At 46.0% G+C, this 22,369-nt stretch overlaps 1 protein-coding gene across 1 annotated transcript; it reads left to right on the top strand.

Annotated features, from left to right (window-relative positions):
- On the top strand, positions 1-18,828 carry C8B (complement C8 beta chain). Its single transcript, XM_053985762.1, has 12 exons — positions 1-175; positions 1,534-1,675; positions 2,726-2,867; positions 3,533-3,674; positions 5,706-5,838; positions 6,480-6,677; positions 8,037-8,277; positions 10,018-10,146; positions 10,854-11,017; positions 13,113-13,260; positions 15,181-15,249; positions 16,606-18,828. Exons 1-12 carry the CDS (start codon positions 111-113, stop codon positions 16,755-16,757), a joined length of 1,725 nt encoding a protein of 574 aa, XP_053841737.1. The 5' UTR covers positions 1-110; the 3' UTR covers positions 16,758-18,828.
- Positions 18,829-22,369: the final 3,541 nt, after the last annotated feature.

The raw sequence follows: 22,369 nt of genomic DNA, 5'->3' as shown, positions 1-22,369 counted from the left end.
GCAGAGCAGCTCTGCAGTTCCTCTTTTTGTGCCTGAGCCCTGTTCAAGCCCCCACGGCAGACGGGGTGGGGGTGTTGGCGGTGTGGGACCGCTGGCGCTACCTCGGAGCGATGAGCGTCCAGCTGCTGCTGCTGCTCTGTGCCGTGCTGGGCACCCAGACTGCTCGTGGCTTTGGGTGAGTGAGGGTTTCTGGAACCACATGCAAGGGATGACAGGAGAAACCATCAGGATCAGCACAGGCTTTGGTGTTGTACGGGCTGTAATTGCTGTCGTGAGTGATTCCTGCCGTCTCTAACGAATGGCAAAAGCCGTCGTGTGGAAGTCGGTGTAGGGCAGCATTTCCGCCGTCAGAGGAGCAATCCTGGTGATGAATTGGAGCTGACAAATTGCCACGCTCGTGTTGTAACGTGGGATTGTTTGAACATGCAGCCTCCTTCCGTGCTGGCTGCCCCACGGAGTGCTAGGCACATGGGGTTGTTTCCTTCCAGTGCAGAAATGGTGAGAACGTGGCTGAGGGCTGTTCCTTTCTCTGCTGGTGTAGTAGATTTTGCTGTTTCATCTTGTAATCTTTCCAATCTAACTATATTTTTGCACTGTTCTCTGAACTTTGAGCTCTGATTTCATGCCTCAGCAAGCTGATGAGGTTTTGTAATTCCTTTATTCCATGTGATTTTTAATATGCTATAATGGGAACGCCATGCCAGGCACTAAATCATACTTAAAGCTTCAGCTGATGCTGTTCCTTGTCGGGGTGGAAAAATTGGGAACGTCGCTGTGGTAGTTTCCTTGTCAAACTGGGTATGAAAAGAAACTAATTGTCAACATTTTACTAAAGCTCCCCACTGGAAGGAGATGCAACAAGGAAGCATTTGTCTGGGACAAGGATTTAATCATAAATCCTGAATCCACCAAAAGAGGAGGCAGCATTTTAGCTGTGGCATTGTGGAAACCTTGGACACAGCTGTCACGTGAGGGAGTGAGAGTGGCTGGGGTGAAGAATAAAGGCTCACACTTGGGGTTCAGGTTCATTACTGGGTTGAAAGGGATTAATGGGTTAATGACTCATGAAGTGAGAGTAGAATCTAAGACCAGTGCCTTTGGCCAGCTTGGGGGGAAATGGACTGCTGGACAAAGAGAGAAATTAAGCCTGGTTTTGAGAAATGCTGAGTGCATGCCAGGCCTTTCCTTGGGACTGATGTTCATCATGGAGGCATCTGACCTTGGAGCCATGGAGTGAGGGCAGCAACTGATGGTGAAGGTTTTACTGCTTGCACAGCTTGAGGTGAAGCCCAGATTGGTGGACTGTGGGTTTAGTTTCCCATGCTGGCACTGGAGAGTGGATCAGGCTTTTGCAGAACCAGTGCCAGTGGAATCGGTGCCATCAGGATGAGGACTGAAATCCAGAGGTTGCATACACAGCGTGATGAGTGCTAGTTCTCCTTGGTGTGTGGTTTCACACAGGCATAGGCTGAGGGGCCAGGTCCTCAGAGCTCACAGTTTCACAGCCTGAAGCTCTCGTGTTGTTGGACACAGTGGCCAGGAGTCCCCGAGCCCCAGTGGCAGCGTGGCCGGGGGCAGGCACGCCCGCTCCGTGAGTGTCCCACCACAGCCCCGTGACTGCATCCTCTCCTCCTGGTCCTCCTGGAGCAAGTGTGACCCCTGCCAGAAGAAAAGGGTGAGTGTGTGTGCTCTGGGGAGCTCTGAGAAACCAGGAGGTGGGACTTCATTCGAGCCATGTCCTTTTTGTCCATGGGGTTGGGCAAACTGAGGGGGGCTGCCGAGGAAAGCCCTGTACAGGTGAGACCATGGGTTTTGCTTTCAGGTGGCTTTTAGCTGTTCTGCTCACCACCCCCACTAATTCCAGTGCTTTCCAGGGTGTACCTCACTGTCCTGAGGAGGTGTAAGGCCAGGCTTTGCAGGGACTTTTCCAAAACAGTCCTGTCCTTCCAGCATCAGTGTGAGGCACCTTCCCCACTAATGGTCCCCTGTGGGACCTGGAGACACTCGGTGCCTCTCAGGATTAAGATGCTTTTTCTTGTCTGCCAGCCAGCATTTTCCACCTGAGAAGCCCCATCAAATGAAAGTAATGATCCCAACAGCGTGAAGAGCAAAATCCCTGTTGCTGGAGAGACCTCTGCTAACAAGCTGGAGAAGCTGTTCTCAGGCTTGAGCAGAAATAACCAGTGATGGGAGCTGGGGGGAGAGTGAAGCTTCGTATCAAAGAGTTAATCTCAGAAGCTGGGGAAAAAAGGAGGGCTAACATATTGGATGGAGTAATTGACTGCTTCACAGCAGTGTTGTGGGCGGAAAAAAATCCCTAATGATACAGAGGGGCAAGTAAATACACTGACAGAAAATAACAAGGGGTGACGTTACCAGCACTAATTGAAAGAGAGGAGATGGAACTGGATCCTTCCTTACTCTTGCAAAGTCCCGCACTGCACTGTCAGGCTCATTTAAACAAACTGTCAAAGAGAAGCAAACTTTCCTTCATCCCTCCCAGTCCTCAACCCTTCCTCAGTAAAATTAAAACTGTCGCAGATCAGAAACCTTTGAAACGAGGCAAATTACCAGCTTCACGCTTCTGTGCTGACACTTTTCTCTTTTAATATGACAGAGCGCGCTTAGATCAGATCCCGGCGACACAAAGTTTGTTTTTCAAGCAGAGAAGCGTAAAATTCACCATTTCTGCGCACTTGAGTCAATATTTTTTATTTCATCACAGTACAGATTTGCCCGCCTGGAACAGCCCTCTCAGTTCAGCGGAGATCCCTGTGATGCCTCTGACAGAGAGGCTGAGCAGTGTGTCACAAACAGTCCTTGCAGGAGTAGAGCTCGCTGCGATGGGTTTGTGTGTGCGGTTACAGGTAAGGATTTGGGGACTGGTGCTGCTCAGGTGTCACGTCTGATGCCACTGTGCTGGACTTTGTGCTTCTGCAGGAGTTTGCTGGGCCGGGGGGATGCCAGGAATTGCCCTGGCTCCTTCCATGCTTGTGTTCGTGTCAGCGAGCCTATCATCCATCTTTAGAACCTGCAAATAGGAGATTATTACCTGGCTATATCAGCAAAATCTGTAGCACAAGTGACAGCAACAGGAGCTCAGCACCTGAGATGGGGTAAAGGAAAAGCCTCTGCTCTCCATCTTCCAGAGTTTTGGTGAGACTGAAAACGCTCAGTAATTGTGGACATGGGAAGAGAGGAAGAAAATAATACCATATACAAGGGCTGCTGAAACAGCATGTTTGTTCTCTCAAAATGAAGAAAAAAAATAGCGAAAACATTCTATGCTTTTTTATACTTTTAATTATTGTGTGTTTTTTCCTAAGATGAGCAAGAAATTTTCAGATTATGATGCTTTTGAGTGAAACTGAGCAGATGGACTTTGGGGATCCATATAGATAGAGAAGATTTTTTTTTTCCCCAGCTAGATTTGAACCATTCATTCCAGAAATTTTCTATTTTGCTCCTAGACTCCATGTCAGGGAGTGTGATCACAGATTGTTTTATGGGTGACTTTCCCCTTCCATCCTAGGGAGATGCATTGCACGGAGGCTGCTCTGCAACGGGGATGACGACTGTGGGGACCAGTCAGATGAGAAAAACTGCAAAAAAGTGTTCAGGAAATGTGACCAGGAGATGGAAGAGTACTGGGGAATAGAGAATCTGGCAAAAGGGTAAGGCTGTGACTTTGGTGAGATGCTGTTTGACTTAAGGCTGGGAATGATCTACTGTGACTTCAGACACTGAACAGAGGAAAGCTGGAGCAGTTGCTGTATCCAGGAGTGAGTTGGGATCCAGGAACCTGATCCAAAGCCTGAGGGACATTGACCTGCTGGAGCAAGTCCAGAGAAGATCACCAAGTTGGTCAGAGGGATGGAGCAGCTCTGCTAAGAGGAAAGGCTGAGAGAATTGGGGTTGTTCAGGCTGGAGAAGAGAAGCTCTGGGGTGACCTCATTGCAGCCTTTCACCTGAAGGAGTGAGCAAGAAAAATAGAGAGAGGGATTTACAAGGGCCTGGAGGGACAGGACAAGGGGGAATAGCTTCCCATTGCCAGAGGACAGGGTTAGATGGGGTATTGGGAATGAATTCACTCCTGTGAGGGTGGGGAGGCCCTGGCACAGGGTGCCCAGAGAAGCTGTGGCTGCCCTTGGATCCCGGGAATTGCTCAAGGCAGGGTTGGACAGGGCTTGGAACAACCTGGGATGCTGTAAGGTGTCCCTGCCCGTGGCAGGGGGTGGGACTAAATGACCTTTAAAGATCCCTCCTAACCCAAATCATTAATCCTTGGATTTGTTTTCTTACACCCTGTATTGGTTTGGTGGGGAGGGGGAAAAAAGTGTTCAAATTCTTTTCATTTCTTCCATGACATTGAGAGGTGGTGGAATTTTTGTGCTTTGTGTGAGAGGGGTAGGGTAAACCTGCATATTAGCAGCTCTGTGGGGATTAAAATCTAAGTCTGAATTGATTCAGCTTTTGCAGGCTAAGATTGTGACAACTTTCTATAAGATCAGACTGTGTGAAAAGAGGGTTTTTTTCCTTACTCTGCAGGGAAAAAATTGCTTTTTACATTAAAAAAAAAAGAAAAGGGAAAATCATATTGCAAGGAAAAAATATAATTTTCTCATTATTCTCTGGAGATATGGCTTCTGCACATGTCATTGCTAATGCTTTGTACTTCTGAGTTTAATCAAAATTAAAAATAATGTTGGACAATTATAGGAACATGCTTCTCATCTCTTTGAAGCCACAATTGCTCAGTAATTTGCTTTTAGTGGACTTCCCTTTTTTTTTTCCAGATTGTTCTAAAATTAGAGTTAATTTTTTTACAGCTTCAGTGTCATTATCATGCAAGCCTCTCTCCCCAAAATCAGGAGAGGCAGATCCAACAGAGTCCTGGAGCACTGATAGTTTTTTGTGGGGTTTTTTTGATGAAGTTTCACCTCACCAGCAGCAATGGGAGAAGCAAGTGATGGGGTTTAATCTCCTCATCTCCACAAACTGCAGTGCTGCATCCTTTCTTAGAGCAGACAGGTTAAGTTTTCTGTCCATCATCCACTGAAATCAAAGGAAAACTCCCTGTGCTTTCAAGGATCAGTTGAGCTCTTGCTTGAGTGCCTCTTTTCTTGTTCCCCAACCATTTTTACTGTTATCTACTGACCTCTGGTTGACCCTTGGCCAGCCTGGCAAAGATTTTCCCTGATAAACCAGAATGAAGAAGTGGGAATTCAAAATCAGTCTGGATTGATGGCATGGATTGGCAAACCTGCCTTTGAAGGTTCTGATGGATGCTGTGGATATTTGGGGGTGCTCAGGGTGAGCAGCCTGGTGGGGTGGGGGTTTGGCTGATCCAGTTTGTTCTGCTTTTCCTGGAGAGTTCCAGTGAATGCCACAAAGCTCCCAGTGCTGGTGGCAGTAACACTGGTGTCATTCACAGCTGGGGGATGAAAATTGTCATTTATATTCATCAAGGGTCAAAATTCAACTCTGTCTTTTGCTTTCTCATTAGTCAGGTCCTTTTGCAGCACCTGGGTTGGTTGGACAGTGAAAGAGGCCAAGATTTCTTTTGGGGTTTCAAAATAAAGAAGTGTGAAACAAAGAGCCTGTGGCCAAATAAAACAATCTTTTGCTTTTCTCAGCCAAGACATTCAGTGCTTAGCTCTGAATTGATGGTACCATAAAATGTTGCTGTTCTGCTTCATCTGCAGGTTGAATATCTTCACAAACAGCTTGGAGGGGTTGGTCCTTGATCACAGGTACTACGCTGGGGGATGTTCTCCCCATTACATCACAGACACGAGGTTCAGGAAGCCCTACAACGTGGAAAGCTACACACCAGAGGTGCGTGCCAGATGTGCCTGCAAATAAACCTACACACACATCTTCCAGTGGATTTAGTGCCCAAAGCTTCATTGCTGGATCATTTTGTAAAAAAAAAAAAAAAAAAAAAATCACAAAATTCTTGACACCCAATAGGATCAGGCTGATTTTTACCCTATTCTAGATCATCCTCATACCCCATGCACTCCACGATGTTGAACACACCACATGCTTTGTGTGAAAACTTGTTCCTGTCATGCATCAAAGCTGGATTTCAAATATCATATATTTGACCTTAGTGCTTCTGATATCATGATGGTTTTGAGTGCTGCCCACTAGGAAACCTTTTCTTTTTAGAATTTGTACTTTAATTGACGCCCGTGTTTAAGATTTCACCTTCTTTGCATGAGATTGACATATTAAGTGAAAGCCTGGGGACCTTGCAGTGTGGAGGAGATGGGAGCTTTCCTGCTGCTGTAAATCAAGTATTCTTGAAGTACCTGTGTTAATAATAATAGTTCTTTGCAATTATACAAGGCTTTTCATCTTCAAAGTGCAAGCATTAATTCATGAGTATATTTGTGTCTGCATTCCTTCCCCATGCTTCAGGTGTACAATCACTGTGCAGGAAATGAGACTTGTTGTTTTTCCTTTCTGTTTAGACCAAAGGCAAATATGAATTTACAATGACTGAATATGACTCCTACTCAAATTATGAAAGCAGTGTCCTGAAGGCAAAAGCTTCGCAGACAAGCTTCAGCATCGGTATAAAAATACCAAAAGTGTTTGAACTTGGTTACAATTCAAATGACATGAGGTTCAAGAAGTTCATGCAGAGGATTAAAAGATTTTCTTCAAGTGTAAGCACTGCTCCACTTAATTCCCTGCTAACATGTTCCCTGTAAGTGTGTGTGTGTGTGTGTGTGTGTGTGTGTGTGTGTTGGTTTGAGGCTCCTCCTCAGGTCAGCAGCCTGGACTGGGATAAATCAAATCCTTTCCCCAACTGGATTCTGCCATTTGTTCAAGTCTTGACTACCCCCACAATGCCTTCCTTTGTGTTTGCAGCGTCCAGGAGCTTTTCCATTCAGCTCTCAGCCAGGATCTGGGCTGCTTGGCCTCTGAAATCAGCCACAGCTGGTTGAGAGGACTTGGTGATGCTTGAGGGTCCCTTCCAGCTGGGGATATTCTCTGATTCTCAGCGTGGTCTGTCCACTGCCCTGCTGGGCATCCACCTTTGAATGCTTGTAGTGAAAAATTGAAACTGAAAAGCCTGTTCAGCTTGAATCTGTAACTCCTATGACTGCCATAATGTGTTTTCTCTTTTTTCATCTGTTACTGCCATAAACAAAGGTAGCTCATATCAGTGGTGTAATACTATCACCAATCTGTGTCTCCTTTCAGGAATGGCAAAGTATTCCTTGCGTTTGCTTCCTGCAAAGTGAAATTTCTCACAACAAGATCAGAGTCTGATGAGATGCATTTGCAACATACATCCATAAAGAAACCAAATATTAAGTCCTGATTTTATTATTTAAGGTGCAGTGCTCTATACAGATCCTTCCCTGATGTGCTAGTCCTGCTGGCCCAGATAGCTGAACACTAAATCCTTTGAACATAATGGAAGACATTTTCTGTTCCAGACTTTGATGCCAGAAAGGGGAGAGAAAAAAATTATCCATGTTTACATATCTACACAGAGCCATATAAATACGTGAGTGTGTGTGTGCGAGAGAGTGTTTGTGTTTTCTTCTTTCCTTTCTATTTTGATAAGGGCATAGTCTGTGAAATATGAATCTGGCTCAGCCAGAGAATGGCCATTTCCTGTACAAATCATGATTTCAGATGTCAGAACTTTTCAGGAGAGAGTTTGTGAGAGATGAAGTTTTATTAGGGGTAAAGCAGTCCTGCAGGATGCTGAGGTGTCCTTGAGTTCTGGATGTGCCACATCAGAACCTGGACCCTGCCTTTTCCAGTGTCCCAGTCATGGCCTGACTCTCAGGAACTTCTACTACTGAAAGTTTTGCTTTTTGTGAAAAACAGGAGAGTTTTTTAAGAAATGAAAAATAGTTAGGAGATTTCCACTTACAAGATTTCCAGTTGTAAACTGTGAAATTAATAGATCCCGACCAGCGCTGATGGTTTAACTGCAAATAACAAATTCCCATTGTCACGAGAATGACATCCCTCACTCCTCCTGGGCTCTCCTGCCTTTCCTGCAGTCCAGCAAGTTCATCCACGCCCGCTCTGAGCTGGCTGTTGGTGTTTACAAGCTGAAGCCCCGGGCCCTGATGCTGCATCACGAGTTCCTGCAGCGGCTCCGGCAGCTCCCCACGGAGTACAGCTACGGGGAATACCGGGAGCTCTTCAGGGATTTTGGGACACACTTCATCACGGAGGCCACTGTGGGAGGCACCTATGAATACACTTTGGTCATGAACAGCGACGAGCTCCGCAAGGCGGGTACGTGGGTCTGATGGCGGGTCTGGGGCCAGATTTTGGGTGGGAGAACCTCTGTGCAGGCACACAGGTCTCAGAGGGAGATGATGGGAGAAGGAGTCAACTGCATCTCAAAGAAATCCTGCAGGAAATGTGGGAGCTGAGGTTGGCAGTGAATAAAGAGGTTTTCAAAGCATGCTCAGCATCGTGGGCTGCATTTAGTTCACAAAGAAAGGCCCTGTGGCAAGCATTTTAGACAACACGTTTTAGAGGCTGACAAGATGTTGAGATGAATGAGAATAGTGGATTTTAACACTTCTGTTGGCTTTGAAAACCTTCACCCAAGTTCTTTTTCCACTGCCTTTCAAATGGCAGTTTTGGAACACCTTTAGCCTCAAGAGCTTTTCCAGCATGTAGGAAACAGTAAATAATTTGCTGGGTGACTCCTGTGCCTGACATTGCTCCTGCTCTTTGGCTCTGGCTCCCTTTGTTGTGAGAAATGATGATTGTTGTGTAGGACAGAGCGAGCAGTGTGACATTAATCAATAGCTGCACTCCCAATTATTTATTCATTGGCAGGGGAGTGAGGAACTGCCTCTGCTGTCTGTTTGCAGAGGCATTTACTGGGCTCTGCTTTCTGTAATACTCTGCTTGTTTGTTCTTCTGCTGTGTGGGAAGTTCCTTACCCTGGAGTCAGAGAGAGGGACAGAATTTAGATTCACATTTCAGGTATTCTAATTCTAACAGAGTTTCCCAATTTCTCAGCTGTTGCTGAGGGCCCATCACAAGCTATGTTTGTTTGAACTGAAGTGTGTTATTGTTTGCATCAAAATGCTCAGTGTCTGCCGACCCAGATCAGGATCCTGCAGCAATAACAACGTTTTCACACAAGTGCTGAACTGGGCTGTAAGTTCTCAGCAGGGCTTTGTAGGTCCAGTCTGAGAATTCAGTTTTTTCCCTTCAAATCCCTCATTATATTTGCACTGTCCGTGCTGGAACTGAAGTTTTCTTTGGCAGATCTGGTATCCCACCCTGAGTGACATGGTTGGTACTTGCTCTGCTCTCACACAGAATCCAATCTGCCACATCTTAGAATCATGGAATCCTTTAGGTTGGAAAAGCTCTCTAAGATCATGGCATCCAGCTGTTAACCCAGCACTGCCAAGGCCACCACTAAAACATGTCCCCAAGTGCCACATCCGCATGGCCCATGAGTCCCTCTGGTGTTGGTGACTCCACCCTTGCCCTGGGGAACTTCTTCCAGGGCTTGATAACCCTTTTAGTGAAGAAATGTTTCCTGATGTCCAATCTAAATTTCCATGTGGCACTTAAGGCTCTTCTGGCAGCAGAGAATTGGAGATGTGAGCTGGTAAAAGCAGGAAAAGCTATTTCATCTGTTCCTCTTAAAAAACCTGGAGCCTGGGGATGGGGAGGGGTGGTGGGTAGTCTGTTCTTAGACATCCACTGTTTTCCTACCCACTGCAGCTCTGCTTAACCCAGTACAGCTGGGTGGGTGACTAAAATCCTCCTCTTCCAGCATTTACCTTGCATTTCCACTTGGCCTCTGAGTTCTGTAGAACACAGAGATTTCATTTCATATAGTTCTGTTAAGTATCAAACAAAACCCCAAGAATTAATCTTCTTCATCATATCTTGTTTTTCTTTTCCTAAAGCAAAAATACTTATCAGCTCTCATTTTCTGTGTACATGCACATAAAACATGAAACAATTGTATTAAAAGCTTACAATTTTTGTGTATTTAAGGTTATTCTCTGAGCGATGTCCAGAAATGTGCACAGAAGGGCTTTAACATTGCTGTGGATTTTGGTAAATTCTCGGTGGGGCTTGGAGTAGATTTAGCTGGCTGTAAAGCCCTTTTGAAAGAGATTGGAGGTAAGCACAAAACACTTCTGCCATTTCATTTCTTTGTCATAGTGAAAGGAAGGTTTTGTCATCTTGCCTGCCTGAAACATTTCCCTACTCCCTCACAGCCACTTTTGAGTCTGCTGGCTAACCCCAGCCAGGTTTAACAGAGGGGGAAATACCTCAGAGCTCGGGGTTTTTCCAAGATTTTCTGTGTAGAGAGTAAATATCTGCTCAGCATCCCAAGGAGATGATCAACCATCACCCACCTGGCCAGCTCTGTGTTAAAGATCAACCCCCACCTCTCAGCAGGGCAGCCCAGCACGCCTCTTTTTGCATCCTGATGGGGAAAACAGGGAGGTGATGGTGTTGGGGGAGCCTCTGGGGACGTGGGGAGCTGGGGGTGTGCACGGGAGGAAGGTGCACCTGGGAATACATATGGAGGAGAACAGGGAATATTCCTGGTGGTGAGGAGCATCAGGCTGTGGAAGAAACTTAAAGCCATGGGGAAGGGATTTAGGGAAGGGATGCAGGGTGCAGGATGGGGAATTCCTGCAAGGGAGCAGGAGGGACACACTTTGCAGGAAGCCAGGTGAGCAGCACTTGGGGCCTTTTTCCTTTGCCCTCTGGGTGGGAAGGGTCCTGCATGGGAGCGTTTTTGCTGTTAGCTGATAACTGCAGCCCACAGAGACCCAGCGTGGGCAGAGCTGGGCACTTCCCTGAGTGCACTTTTGCAGACAGCACTACCAGGAAGCAGTTTGTGGAGGATTTCCTGGCGCTGGTCCGTGGAGGGGCGAGTGAAGACATCACCACGCTGGCCCACAAGGACCTGCCCACGGCCCAGCTCATGCAGCACTGGGGAGATGCTGTGCAGTACAACCCTGAGATCATAAAGCTGAAGGTACTGCACCCTTCCACTTCCTCCAGTCCCAGCTGAGCTCCTTGAAGAGCTCTGTGTTTAAATAAACAGGATTTAGAGGGGAAAAAAAAATCAGTATTAACAGACTTTATTGTGCAGCTTCTGTAAGAGAGTATTCAGGAATGCAAAGGTGGGATGCTTTGAAGGGACTGTGGTTGGAAATACACAAAGTAAACAGCTTTAACCCTTTACCCTGGCTGTGCAGATGGCATTTCTTGATGATCCACCTTCTGTTTCACCAATGTATAACTTACCAAAAATTGTATCTGGCAGCATGCATTTTATAAGGACTTCTATTTTCCTTGATGTTTATCAACTTCTGTGAGCACCACTGACCACTCTTTCAGGTGGTTCATTGTGCATGCCTGGATGTTTGTGCAGCTTAGCTGAACCTTAAAAACAGGAGTTAGGCTTTGAAGAGGCAAGGATTTTTGATCCCTGGAGAGATTTAGAAATGCAAAAAGGCAAGCAGAAGTGTGTAGCAATTCTGCCTCATCATCTTTAATGTCAAAATGAGTGAATAGTACAAAGGTGCGAGAGAACATCCTTTTAAACAGGAGTTTGGACTGGTAGAGGTGGAAGTTGATTTATAGTTTTTTTTTTTTCATTGTAAAATTTAATTTTAGGCATATATCTTTACATTGGTAAAAGGGGGTTGTTTCTCAAGAAAGAGGTGAATTCTAAAAAGGTGAATCAAGCAAAAATCAGTAATTTGGAAATACAGCCAGTGCCCATCTGGCACTTGCTGCAGCCCCTGCTGTGCTGTGGATTGACCTTCCAGAAATGCACTGGGAGGTCTCAGGGCAGCAGACAAGAGAAATGCAGACCTCTGCACCAAATCCCCCACACAGAAAAACCTCCCATGAGGAATTGAGGTGTTCTTTGTCTTGCCTGGCATCACTGACCAGGCTGCCCAGTGAAAAACCTCAGGCGGATGTAATTTGGATTTGGTATCTTCATTTCCATACCAATATCCCTGTGGGGCTGGAAGATCAAAAGTACCAGTGGAGTGTGACTAAATGTCAGCCCAAGAATGCTTAGTTAGGGAAAACTAAAGCAAATCAGTTCATAAATCATCTGCTGGAGGGACTTGGCAGGTCACTCTTAGTGTATTTCCTCATTTGTATGGTCTGAATTCAAAAAGCAAAGTATGGATCACAGATAATTGATGAAGAGTGGATGTACAGCAGCAGGAAATGAGGATTTTTTTTTTTTTAATTGGAACATTCTTTAGTTCTTGTAGTTTGAGCCTGTGATAGCAGGAGGGTGACTTTATGTGTGTGTGGCCTGCATGGCAGCATCTCTGCAGTGAGGATGGGAATTTGGGATGGAATTGTCATCCCACTGGTGGTAATGGGTGACTGGCACTATTGACACCCCACTTTAACTTTCCCTTGTTCTCAGGAGGAAAGTAAATGAATGAGCCAAAGTCTCCTTGGTCCTGCATGTTCACTGTGCTGTGCACACTCTTTTTTCTCTCCCCAACCCCATCTGCAGATGGAGATCAAATCCTGTCACTTCTGGAAGGCAATGAAACCCTTATCTGGGCTCCACAAGGATAAAAAACAGCCTTGAAATGCAGCAGTGGTGAAGGTGGAAGTGCAGATGTGCATCCCTGTGACTGGTGCCTCTGGCTGTGCTGGGGGACTGTAGGAGGAGATTTTTGTGGATGGTTTTTAGGGGGGATTCTTAAAATAAGAGTAAGAGATCACTTAGAAAATGTAAGTTTGGGCAAATCTGATCTAAAAATGTCTGTACCAGAAAAATGGATGAGAAAGGATTTAATGAAACTCCAGTGCAACTTAGCCTGTTTCTTATCTGACAGGTTAGCTGCTGTACTTTGTTACACCAAAAATTTTGTTACTCCTCTGGTGTTGGAAACCAAGGGGAGCATCCCTGGGAGTATTCCTGACATCGTGGCCTCATTTTTCACAAGGTTTTAGCAAATAGCAATGGGAAACATGGAGTTTGTGCCACACAGCCTCCATTTCCCCCTCCAGCTGTGCCACTGGCGAGCCTTGGGATGTTCACAGCATTTTGAGCTTGGGAATTAATGCAGTTTCTCCCCTCCCCATAGGCAGAGCCGCTGTATGAGCTGGTGACTCCCTCTGACTTGTCCATGAAAATAAAGGAGAATCTGCGCCGGGCTCTGGATGAGTTCCAGCTGGAGAGCAGCTCCTGTCGCTGTGCTCCGTGCCACGGGAATGGCATCCCCTTCCTGAGAGGTACAGGGGTCCTGCTCCTCCTTCCTACCCTCTTGATTGAATTCACAGAATCACTGGGTTGGAAGAGACCTTCAGGATCATCGAGTCCAACCCAGCCCCAACACCTCAGCTAAAGCCTGGCACCCAGTGCCACACCCAGGCTTTGTTAAACACATCCAGGGATGGTGACTCCACCACCTCCCTGGGCAGGCTATTCCAGAACTTTATCTTGAATAAGATAAAGAATCTCAGAATTTATTCCAACCTTTATTTTCCTTGGCACAACTTGAGACTCTCATTCTGTCAGTGCTGCCTGGTAAAAGAGACAAACCCCACCTGACTCCAACCACCTTTCAGGGAGCTGTAGAGAGTGATAAGGAAATTAGTTGGGAATTTGTGGGGAGCATGTGGTAAGCAAGTTGCTCTTTAGATTTTCCTGTCATTTCTTTACCAGGGAATTACTCTGTGTTTTTAAAGTTGCTGTGTTTGTAGAGTCCTGGTAAGTAAAGACAGTAAAGTCAAGGGATTCCTTGTCATGGGAGTGACCATTATCTGTATCAGTTTTACAAAAGAATTTGTTACTTCTCAGTTATGCATTTAAAAAAAAAAATCCTTGACATCTTTAAGTCTCCTCCTTTAGCTTTTAAGATTGCTTCTCTCCTCCTGGAGAAGTGACTACTGTCTCAGCATTAATTAGTGTTTGTAAAAGGGTTTTGAAGATGAAAAGCACCATATAAGTGCCAAGCACAGTGATCACCACCACCACCTCCCCCTGTTTCTGATAGAAGCTGTCCTCTTCTATAAGCAGGCTGTGATTTAAAAAATGAAGGGGAAAAATAAATTGAATGAAAACCACTCTGCCTAAACAAGAGATATATGATGTGATGAGAGGTTGTAACAAAGGGACCATTTTGTCAAGTGCCTAATTCCAATCTGCATCTGCAAAAGTCCTGATGAGAATTGTTATCATCAAATTGTATCTAATGCAGAAACGATCACTTCAGGTACCAGCAGCTGATTGTAACACTTCAAGCATTTGTCTCGTGGTGACCTTTGTTTAAATAACTTTGTAGGAGCTGAGTCCAGGTTAGCATTTCATTTAGGATCTTCTCAGCAAAGGTTTTAAATGACCATGTATTTTCCTAAGTGGGAACTCTTCTCCAGGTTCCTGACATGGAATGCACTTTCCTGGGCAGCCAGGGCAGGGATATTGGGTTTTTCCTCTGCCACAAAGCCAAGTTAGGATATTCCTGTCCTGGTTGTTCTTTCTTGATGCTGCAGTTTGTTCTTTATCAGCTTCACCAAGAGCTCTCTCCACCTGCAGTGCTGTGTCCAGGTCTGAGACCCCAAATGCTAAAAAGACACGGAGCTGCTGGAGTGAGTCCAGAGGAGGCCACAGGGAAGGCAGGATTAGATGAGATGTTGGGAAGGAATTCCTGGCTGTGAGGGTGGGCAGGTCATGGCACAGGATGCCCAGAGAAGCTGTGGCTGCCCCTGGATCCCTGGAAGTGTCCAAGGCCAGACTGGACAGGGCCTGGGACAATGGAAAGTGTCCCTGCCCATGGCAGTGTCCCTGCCCATGGCAGGTGATGGGATGAGATGAGCTTTAGGGTCCCTCCCAGCCCAAACCATTCCAGGATTCTGTGATCTCTCTTGGAGAAGAGCAGGAGGACTCTGTGGTCCCCTGGCTTGTGGAATTGCAGCAGTGAGTGTGAGGTTGAGCTGCAGGGCAGGAACAAATGTCTGGGGAGGTGTGAGGGGGTGCAGGGCAGTCACAGCTCCCCTGTTTATTGGTATTGATCCCTTCAGCACCGGAGAAAAACGATGGCATCTCACCCACTGTCCCTTCCTCCCAGAAGATGAAGTGCTGGGGAGCAGTGGATGCCTGCTGGGAAATGTGGCTCCAGGTGTGTAATTCCCACCATCTGTGCTTGCTTCCAGGAACAGAGTGTGAGTGCCTGTGTCCCCTCGGCTACAGCGGCACTGCCTGTGAGATCAGCAGGAGGAAAGGTGAGAGAGACCCAGGAGACAACCCCAGCTGTGTTAGGGGTGTCCAGGGCTGGCAGCTGATGGATGGGGACTGATGCCAGCCCTGGCTGTCCCCAGCTGGGCCCCTGCAAAAGGGACAGATGTATTTTCCCTGCCCACTTCTGAATTTCTGTGCCCTCTTGAGGAGGTGGGTTTATTTTTGCACGTACATGCCTTGCAACTGTATCAAAATAGGGATTCCTGCCTAGTTCACAATCCCTGGAAAGCCACAGGTCTGTCCTTAGGAAACAGCTCTGTTTCCTAAGCTTTTCCTTTTGATAAAGCCAGCATGTTGCAAACTGTTCTCCCCCAGATATGCTACCATGCATTTTAATCTTAAAATCTTGTTATGTTGTTTTGAAGCATTTATTAATGCTTCTTGGTCACTTTATGTCTCCGCTGTCTCCTGACTGATGTTCTTAACTCCTTCTAGTTTAGGATCATCTATGAATTTAATCATTTTGTTTACTTCTTCCAGCTCATTAATTTAGATGCTAAATAATACCAGATCCCAGGCACCCAGAGCTCTGGCACCAACCCACAGTTTGATGCACTGCATTTATCACTGGCTTTGTTTACAGCCTTACCCAGTACTCATTCTGCATGGCTGTGTCCAAACTGAGCCAGGCTGAAATGCACTTTAAGCCAAGATTTCACTGAACAGGGGGTCAATTTTTTGGGTATTTCTAAGGCAGTCCATGGAGCCTTGAATGGTGGAGTCACTGACACCTTAGCTCAGTCTGTTTTTCACACTCATAGTCACATCCAACCCTCCCAAAGCTCACATCCATCCATTTGTCAACACTGTAACTTCATTTCTCGCTCCCATTTCCTCCTTTTATGTGTCGCCTCCGTGATTCTCGGTGTTTTGAATTTATGTCACTCACATGCTCAGGGTCCAGAAGAATCAGTGTAATAGGAAAAGCATTGGAGGGAAAGCTGAATAATCAAGCAGCAGTTCATTGAAGTGCTAACACTGCCCCTACCACCTTGAAATGTGGCTGAGACAAGTTTAGTTGGTCTGTTTCCTATCTAGGCTTGGACTAAGACAAAGAGAGAAACATCCTTCAAGCAAATATAAAGCTAATTGCCCATTTTTTCCCCCTTTCATGTCTACCTGAAGTGTAGTTTGAACAAACACCAGAAATGCTGAACAGAGAATTAACACCTCTGAAACAATCCCTCATTGTTAATGACTCCAGTGTATTGTTAGTGATGTGGACAGGGGCAGAGCTGTTTGTATTCAAATACGGCTCATGGGAGCTGACAGCTCTTCCCATGGAAAGAGCTGCTTGTTTCTGAAGGTCCTTTCCAGCTTTGTTGTTGTTTCTTTTCCAGATGCTGCTGTTAATGGAAACTGGGGGTGCTGGGCCAGCTGGTCCCCTTGTTCAGGAGGTCAGAGGACAAGAAGGCGAGAGTGCAACAACCCTGCCCCACAGAATGGTGGCTCCCCGTGCTCAGGGCCAGCCTCTGAGGCAGTTCCTTGCTAGAAGGAATCAGTAGGGACTCACACAAAACTGATTTAGTTTGGCAGACTGCTTGGGAAGACATCACCTCACTGGCTGAGTTGGCCTCGCTCTGCCCATGGGTCTCATCCAAATCAGAAACATTTCAAGAGACACTGGGAGCTGGGAGGGTGTTGGGAGCCACACCTTTGGATGTGCAGTTGTCCCGTGGGATTGAATGTGCTTACGGACCTCAATATTTGCCTTTTCCCTGTGTTTATTGCAATGGGCTAAATGAGACAAGCTTTATCTCTGCCTGTTTTTGGTAGCTGCATGATTTCAAATTGTACTGTCTTGTTGCTGAAGGTTCCTTTGAGATAAGAAGAGACACTTTGATCTTACGTGCAGCAGGATGTGCACTGATGCACAGCTTCTGTGAAGGCAGCTGTGTCATGTGGAGCAAAATCCAGCACATTAAAGCCTAAATCCCAATGAGCACAACAGTATCCAACGTGACATTCAGAGCCACTGTGCCTCACTACCCTGCTTTCCCAATTTATTGTACTGTTCCCACCCCTGCCATGGGCAGGGGCACCTTCCACTGTCCCAGGTTGCTCCAAGCTCTGTCCAACCTGGCCCTGGACACTTCCAGGGATCCAGGGGCAGCCACAGCTTCTCTGGGACAAATGGAACATTTTGAAAAAGCTGTCTGCACATCCCCAAGGTCTTCTGCCCTTAGTAGCTGTGTTTGCCCCAGACAAGCTGTGGTTCATAAGTCTGATCCCATGAAATCCAGTATTCCAGCTGCTGCTGGGTCCACCCAGGGACATCTGGGACATCTGACTTGGAGAGACTTCACTGTGAAAAGAGACAAATTGGTTTGCCTTTTGTTGCCATACTGGGGCTGTGCATCACAGTCCAGGTCTAACAACAGAGGGACTTTAGAACCCTGTGCACCATTTCATGAGCCTGGATCCTTCCAGGGATTTGCCTCCTGCAGCTTCGGTGGTGGTACATGATTTTTGCAAAGACATTTGGTTGGGCCTGCTGTGAAATAACCAGCTTTGCTCCAAAAGGCAATTCCACCAGTGCAAAGTTGTTCATGAGTGCTGTGAGTCTTCTAACATCTGCAAGGTCAAACTCTTCTTCTGAGGGTTTTTTAGCAGAGCTGGTGATGGTGGGCTGGTATCGCCCGTTCCTTTCCTTTCAGACTGACGCTGTCTGAATGTAATTCCTGTGAGAGCAGCTCAGGCTCCCTGACATCTGAACAATGGAACATGCATTTAGTTGTAGCCCTCATGCCGCCTCCACACTTATCCACAGGGCTCCTGTGACAGCTTGAAGAAAGGCAGAGCACATTGCATATGTAAAACAAGAGGGCTCTGTGCTCATTATGGCCTTCATCATTTAGCTGCCAACCCAAAACATTTCCCTTTTCCACTGTGTAGCTGCAATATCTTTTGTGTGGTGGAAATTTGCCAAGAGATTCTTTTTTTGGGTCATGGTCAAAGAGGTCAGTGCTTGTGTGAAGCAGGATGTGCCTCCAGGTTTTTTGCAGGGGCTCTGTAGATGCTCTGGAGGTGAGGACCCTGAGCATGGTTCACCTCTGAGGACACAAACTGCAGTGCCATTGCCTGCCCTTCTTGAGAATCTCCAGTGTAATCTGATTAAGGGCATTTCTCAGATGAGTCAAGTGGCTTTTGTAACTTTAACCACCTCTCCTGATCATCAAGCTGGTCAGACACACAGCAGTGGTGCCTCTCTCCACTGCTGTGGCAAGGACAGCCAAATGTAGTGACCTGACTTGGGACTGTTGCTCCCAAACCAGAAAAACACAGATTTTTGGAAGTGGTAACAGTACCTGAGTTTGTTGTGGTTTTGGTTTGGGTTGTGGTTTTTTTTTTTGGAGGAAGAGAGGAGAGGTTTGACAGTCATCAGGATCATCAGGATAGTCTGACTGAAGTATGATTTCAGCAGTGGCTGAATATTCAGCCTGTAGGCTTAGAAACCTCTCATAAAGGACATAACTTTATCTTGTCCTTGTGATTTCGTGCTTTGATTCACCTAACTAATGATTTATTATAACCTGGAGGGTAATAAAAAATACTATGCTGAAGCTTTTATTGTTTCATTTTGGTTGCCATTAAATTTTGGTACCATCTTTTACTGGTGTTCCTAACTCTCCCTCCCTGTGTAAGTTCAGATTAATAACCCTGGTGTGAGGGCTTGGGAAGGCTGTGCACGTGTTCAGCACTGCTTCTGCTGCTCCAGCCCCTTCCTCTGGTTGAGATACTCCTCTCAGTGGGGCTCTCCTGCATCCCATGTTGTATTCTCACAAGTTTTCATGAGGAAGAGGATAAACACAGAGAGGCTGTATTTATTTGCACCTCCCCGCTTGAAGACATTGCTGCTGGGGTATCCTGGCTTCAGGAACTCCCAGGAGGGTATTTCAGGTGGGTTGTGATTGCCTCATCCAGCTTTCCCAGGACAAAACCAGCTGGAATCTTGCCACTCTAACATCTCCATCAGCAGTGGGAAACTGGACTGCTTTCCAGCCTGGATTCATGTGCTGCCTGCTGTGTCATACCACGCAGACACTTTACCTGTGAGGCTGGAACGTCATCCAGGCTGCAGATGGAGATTTGCAAACTCTGTGTTGCTAAATTGCTTTATCTTGCTGCTGTTTCTCCCACTTTCAGATGGATGTAGTTTTTCCTGCCCAGGTTCTCTCCCACATCGAGCTGTTTTGTTGAAAACCACCCAGAAAGGCCATGCAGAGGTATTAGCAGTCCCCAGATTTCAAACTCCTGGTTTTACCCTGGTGGCTGAAGAGCCCAGTGAGCACCCAACACAACTGCCAGATTTCAGGTCAAATTGTGCCTGCAGATTTATCTTCCTTTTATATCCCATTAATACCTCCTGTTTCTGTAAATCAAAAAGCTAGAGTTGAATACAGTAATTATTACCATTATAAACCAATATTTTTACTTATTTGTAGTGCAGCACCACAGGTCCCACTGTGGTGGACAGGATAGGGCAGCACCACCAACGCCAGTTCCTCCCCAAACTCACCAGAACCTGGAATTTCTTTTGTTTCAGGTTTTTCTGGTGGGATTAAGGGTTTTGTATCTGCCTGTGCCTGTGCATTCCGCTGGATAAAAAGGGAAGGCAACAATTTTTGAGCTGCTCCTGCCAGGGAATTTTTGCCTGCTCTAAACTCCCAGGCTCAGAGGGATGCAGGCGTTGGGGCAGCTGATGTGACATTGACCCTGAGGTAGAAAACAGCTCTGTCTCAAGCACTGCCCTTATCTCCTCTTCTGTTAGCTGGTTATCTGGAGCCTACACCTTGCAACCTCAGGTGTATTGTCATCAATCATTTCCTATTTTCTTCTGCGTGCTGGTTCCTCTCTGCCCTTCCTTTGTTAATAACCCAGTTTGCCTATATCCATAAAAATATCTGATTGTGATACCATTTATCCAAAGCGCCATACATCCATCATGTGCTTATGAGAGAGATAAACAAGGTCTCCTGGGAAATATGCCGCCAGAAATGTATAGGATAAATAACTATATCAAATGTATGTCAGTGTGCAAGAGGGGAAAATCCATTCATTAAAACCCGGGTGGAACTGCAGTGTTTTATTGTACCCTCTAAGCTTTTAGTTTAACTAAGAAACATACATTTCTGCTGCTTATCTCATCTTGCACAACTCTCCTGCTGCCCACTTCAGCATGAGATATATTAGCTTCTTCCACTGCCATTGTAAATGTGTAATTGCTCATAATCTTTTATTTTTTTTTTTCCCTAGACCTTACAGGCAGCTTCTTCCTTTCTTCTGACTTCAGCTTCACTGCTCCTGGGTTTCAGCATGTGGATGTTTGAACCCTGGGGTGGAGGGGGAGGAGAGGGGCACTACCCACCTGCCTTTGGTGTTTGAAGGAAGCCCTTGGGTTTGTGTCTCAGTGCCTTGGGCTGTGAGGTGAGTGATGAGAATGAACAACTGCAGGTAGAACATAGCTTTTCTGCTTTTATTTATATGTTTCATGGGGATTTTGCATGCAGTTTCTTTAATCACTTGGATTTTTTTTTTTTTTTTTTTTTTTTTTTTTTTTGTGGCTCTGTGATTTATCCTTTTAGAAACAGCTCTAGAAGCTGAGGATGCAGGTGGTTTTCCTGCAGGCCCCATCTTTTCCCAGCCTCCAAGGCATCAGATCTTTCTGTTCATTAATTTCTCCCCTCTGGTCAAAAAAGAAGCGTACTTGGTTTTCTGACTGAGGTGACTTTGTACTCATTTACTTACAGGCATTTTCCTGAGTCCTAAGAAGTCGATGTAAAGGTAAGAATTGCTTGTGATCCAAACTGGTCTTTGGTGTAGGAGCCCTGTCTCGTGTTCCCAAAAAACCAGGCAGCCCAGATTCATTAAATCACCTGTTGTGATCCTACATTTCACATTCCTTTGGATATCTAAGTCACACTGATCCATGGGTGCTTCGTGCTGTTGCATTTCCTAACACAGAAGACACCAAATTCAAGCCTCTGGGAGCAAATTCCTCTCTGGGTGAACAGCTCCTTCACCTGGAATAGCAAGGTTGGCCCAAAAGGCCATAGCTTTGCCCGCCAGCAAAGGGATTTTTCACAGAACAATCCATCTCAGGGGTTGAGACAGCATGGTTTGTTGTTTTCAGCCCATAGTTTCATTTACAAGCAAAAAAAAAAAAAAAAAAGTGGTGAAAAAACTGGCCTTTGGCAAACATGGCCACAAAAGAAAATATGGAGCCAGATCTTCAGGTGCCATAAATCAGCTGCAGTGAAGGAACAACGCTGATTTACATCAGCTGAGTGTCAGCCTGTAAATTCCCACTGACACACAGTTGAAAAACAAGCATTTCCAAGCACCTGAGCAATTTCTTTCACTAAACCACCATTCCTTTCTACTCCCTCTCTCCATTCAAATGCCTACAGAAGGGCTGCTTTGTGCTTTGAGGTTTTGGTGCTGTTGTTGTTCATAATGCCTGATTCCTTCTCAGGGCTTTTTTTTTCCCCTTCTCCCCCTGCAATGAAAAGCTCAGTAAAATGAAGTGCCATTCGCCTCCCGTCCATCCCAGGTTTTTGTGGCAGTTCATTAAGAAGAGGGAGCTGCAGGCTCTCGCCGTGGTCTCTGGACACAGTTCAATACTGTGTGCATTCTTGTGCTGAGATTTACGTCTCACATTCAAAAAAGCCCCTTAAATCAAGCAGCCTGTTAGCATCTTCTCAGGCTCTGTGTGCCTGGGAGATAAAATGCCTGCGTGCTAATAGTCAATTCATCACTGACCTTACAGAGGAAAAGCCTTTGCTTGTGTGGGAACATCCTCTGCCGAACGGTTGCGTTCGAGCCTCTCTATTTATCGCTTTATTTATTTATTTAAAATTCCTCATCGGCTTGGGCTTACATTCTGCAAAGGATGCCTCGGCATCTTTAGGCTGAAGCCTTCTCCGTGCAGAGCAGCATATGGCTTTGCTGCAAAGGCAGCCCTGGCCAATATGCTGGACTCACAAATCTGACAGTGCCAACTTACAAAAGTTTCGTGGTACATATGTCAATACCAACTGCATAGATCGTGAGCTCTTCCTCTGCTTCCCAAAGGAAAATATATAAATGCCCTGAGAGTCAAGC

The sequence above is a fragment of the Vidua macroura genome, chromosome 9 (assembly GCF_024509145.1).
Source record: "Vidua macroura isolate BioBank_ID:100142 chromosome 9, ASM2450914v1, whole genome shotgun sequence".
In the NCBI taxonomy this organism is placed as follows: domain Eukaryota; kingdom Metazoa; phylum Chordata; class Aves; order Passeriformes; family Viduidae; genus Vidua; species Vidua macroura.
This window is presented reverse-complemented; position numbering and strand designations above follow the sequence as displayed.

What these genes read in the sequence shown, in the direction of transcription:
- C8B (XM_053985762.1), top strand. Translation starts at nt 111, where the DNA reads ATGAGCGTCCAGCTGCTGCTGCTGCTCTGTGCCGTGCTGGGCACCCAG. An exon ending in CGACGAGCTCCGCAAGGCGG is followed by an intron (nt 8,278 to 10,017) that starts GTACGTGGGTCT and finishes TGTGTATTTAAG; the next exon opens with GTTATTCTCTGAGCGATGTC. An exon ending in CCTTTTGAAAGAGATTGGAG is followed by an intron (nt 10,147 to 10,853) that starts GTAAGCACAAAA and finishes GCACTTTTGCAG; the next exon opens with ACAGCACTACCAGGAAGCAG.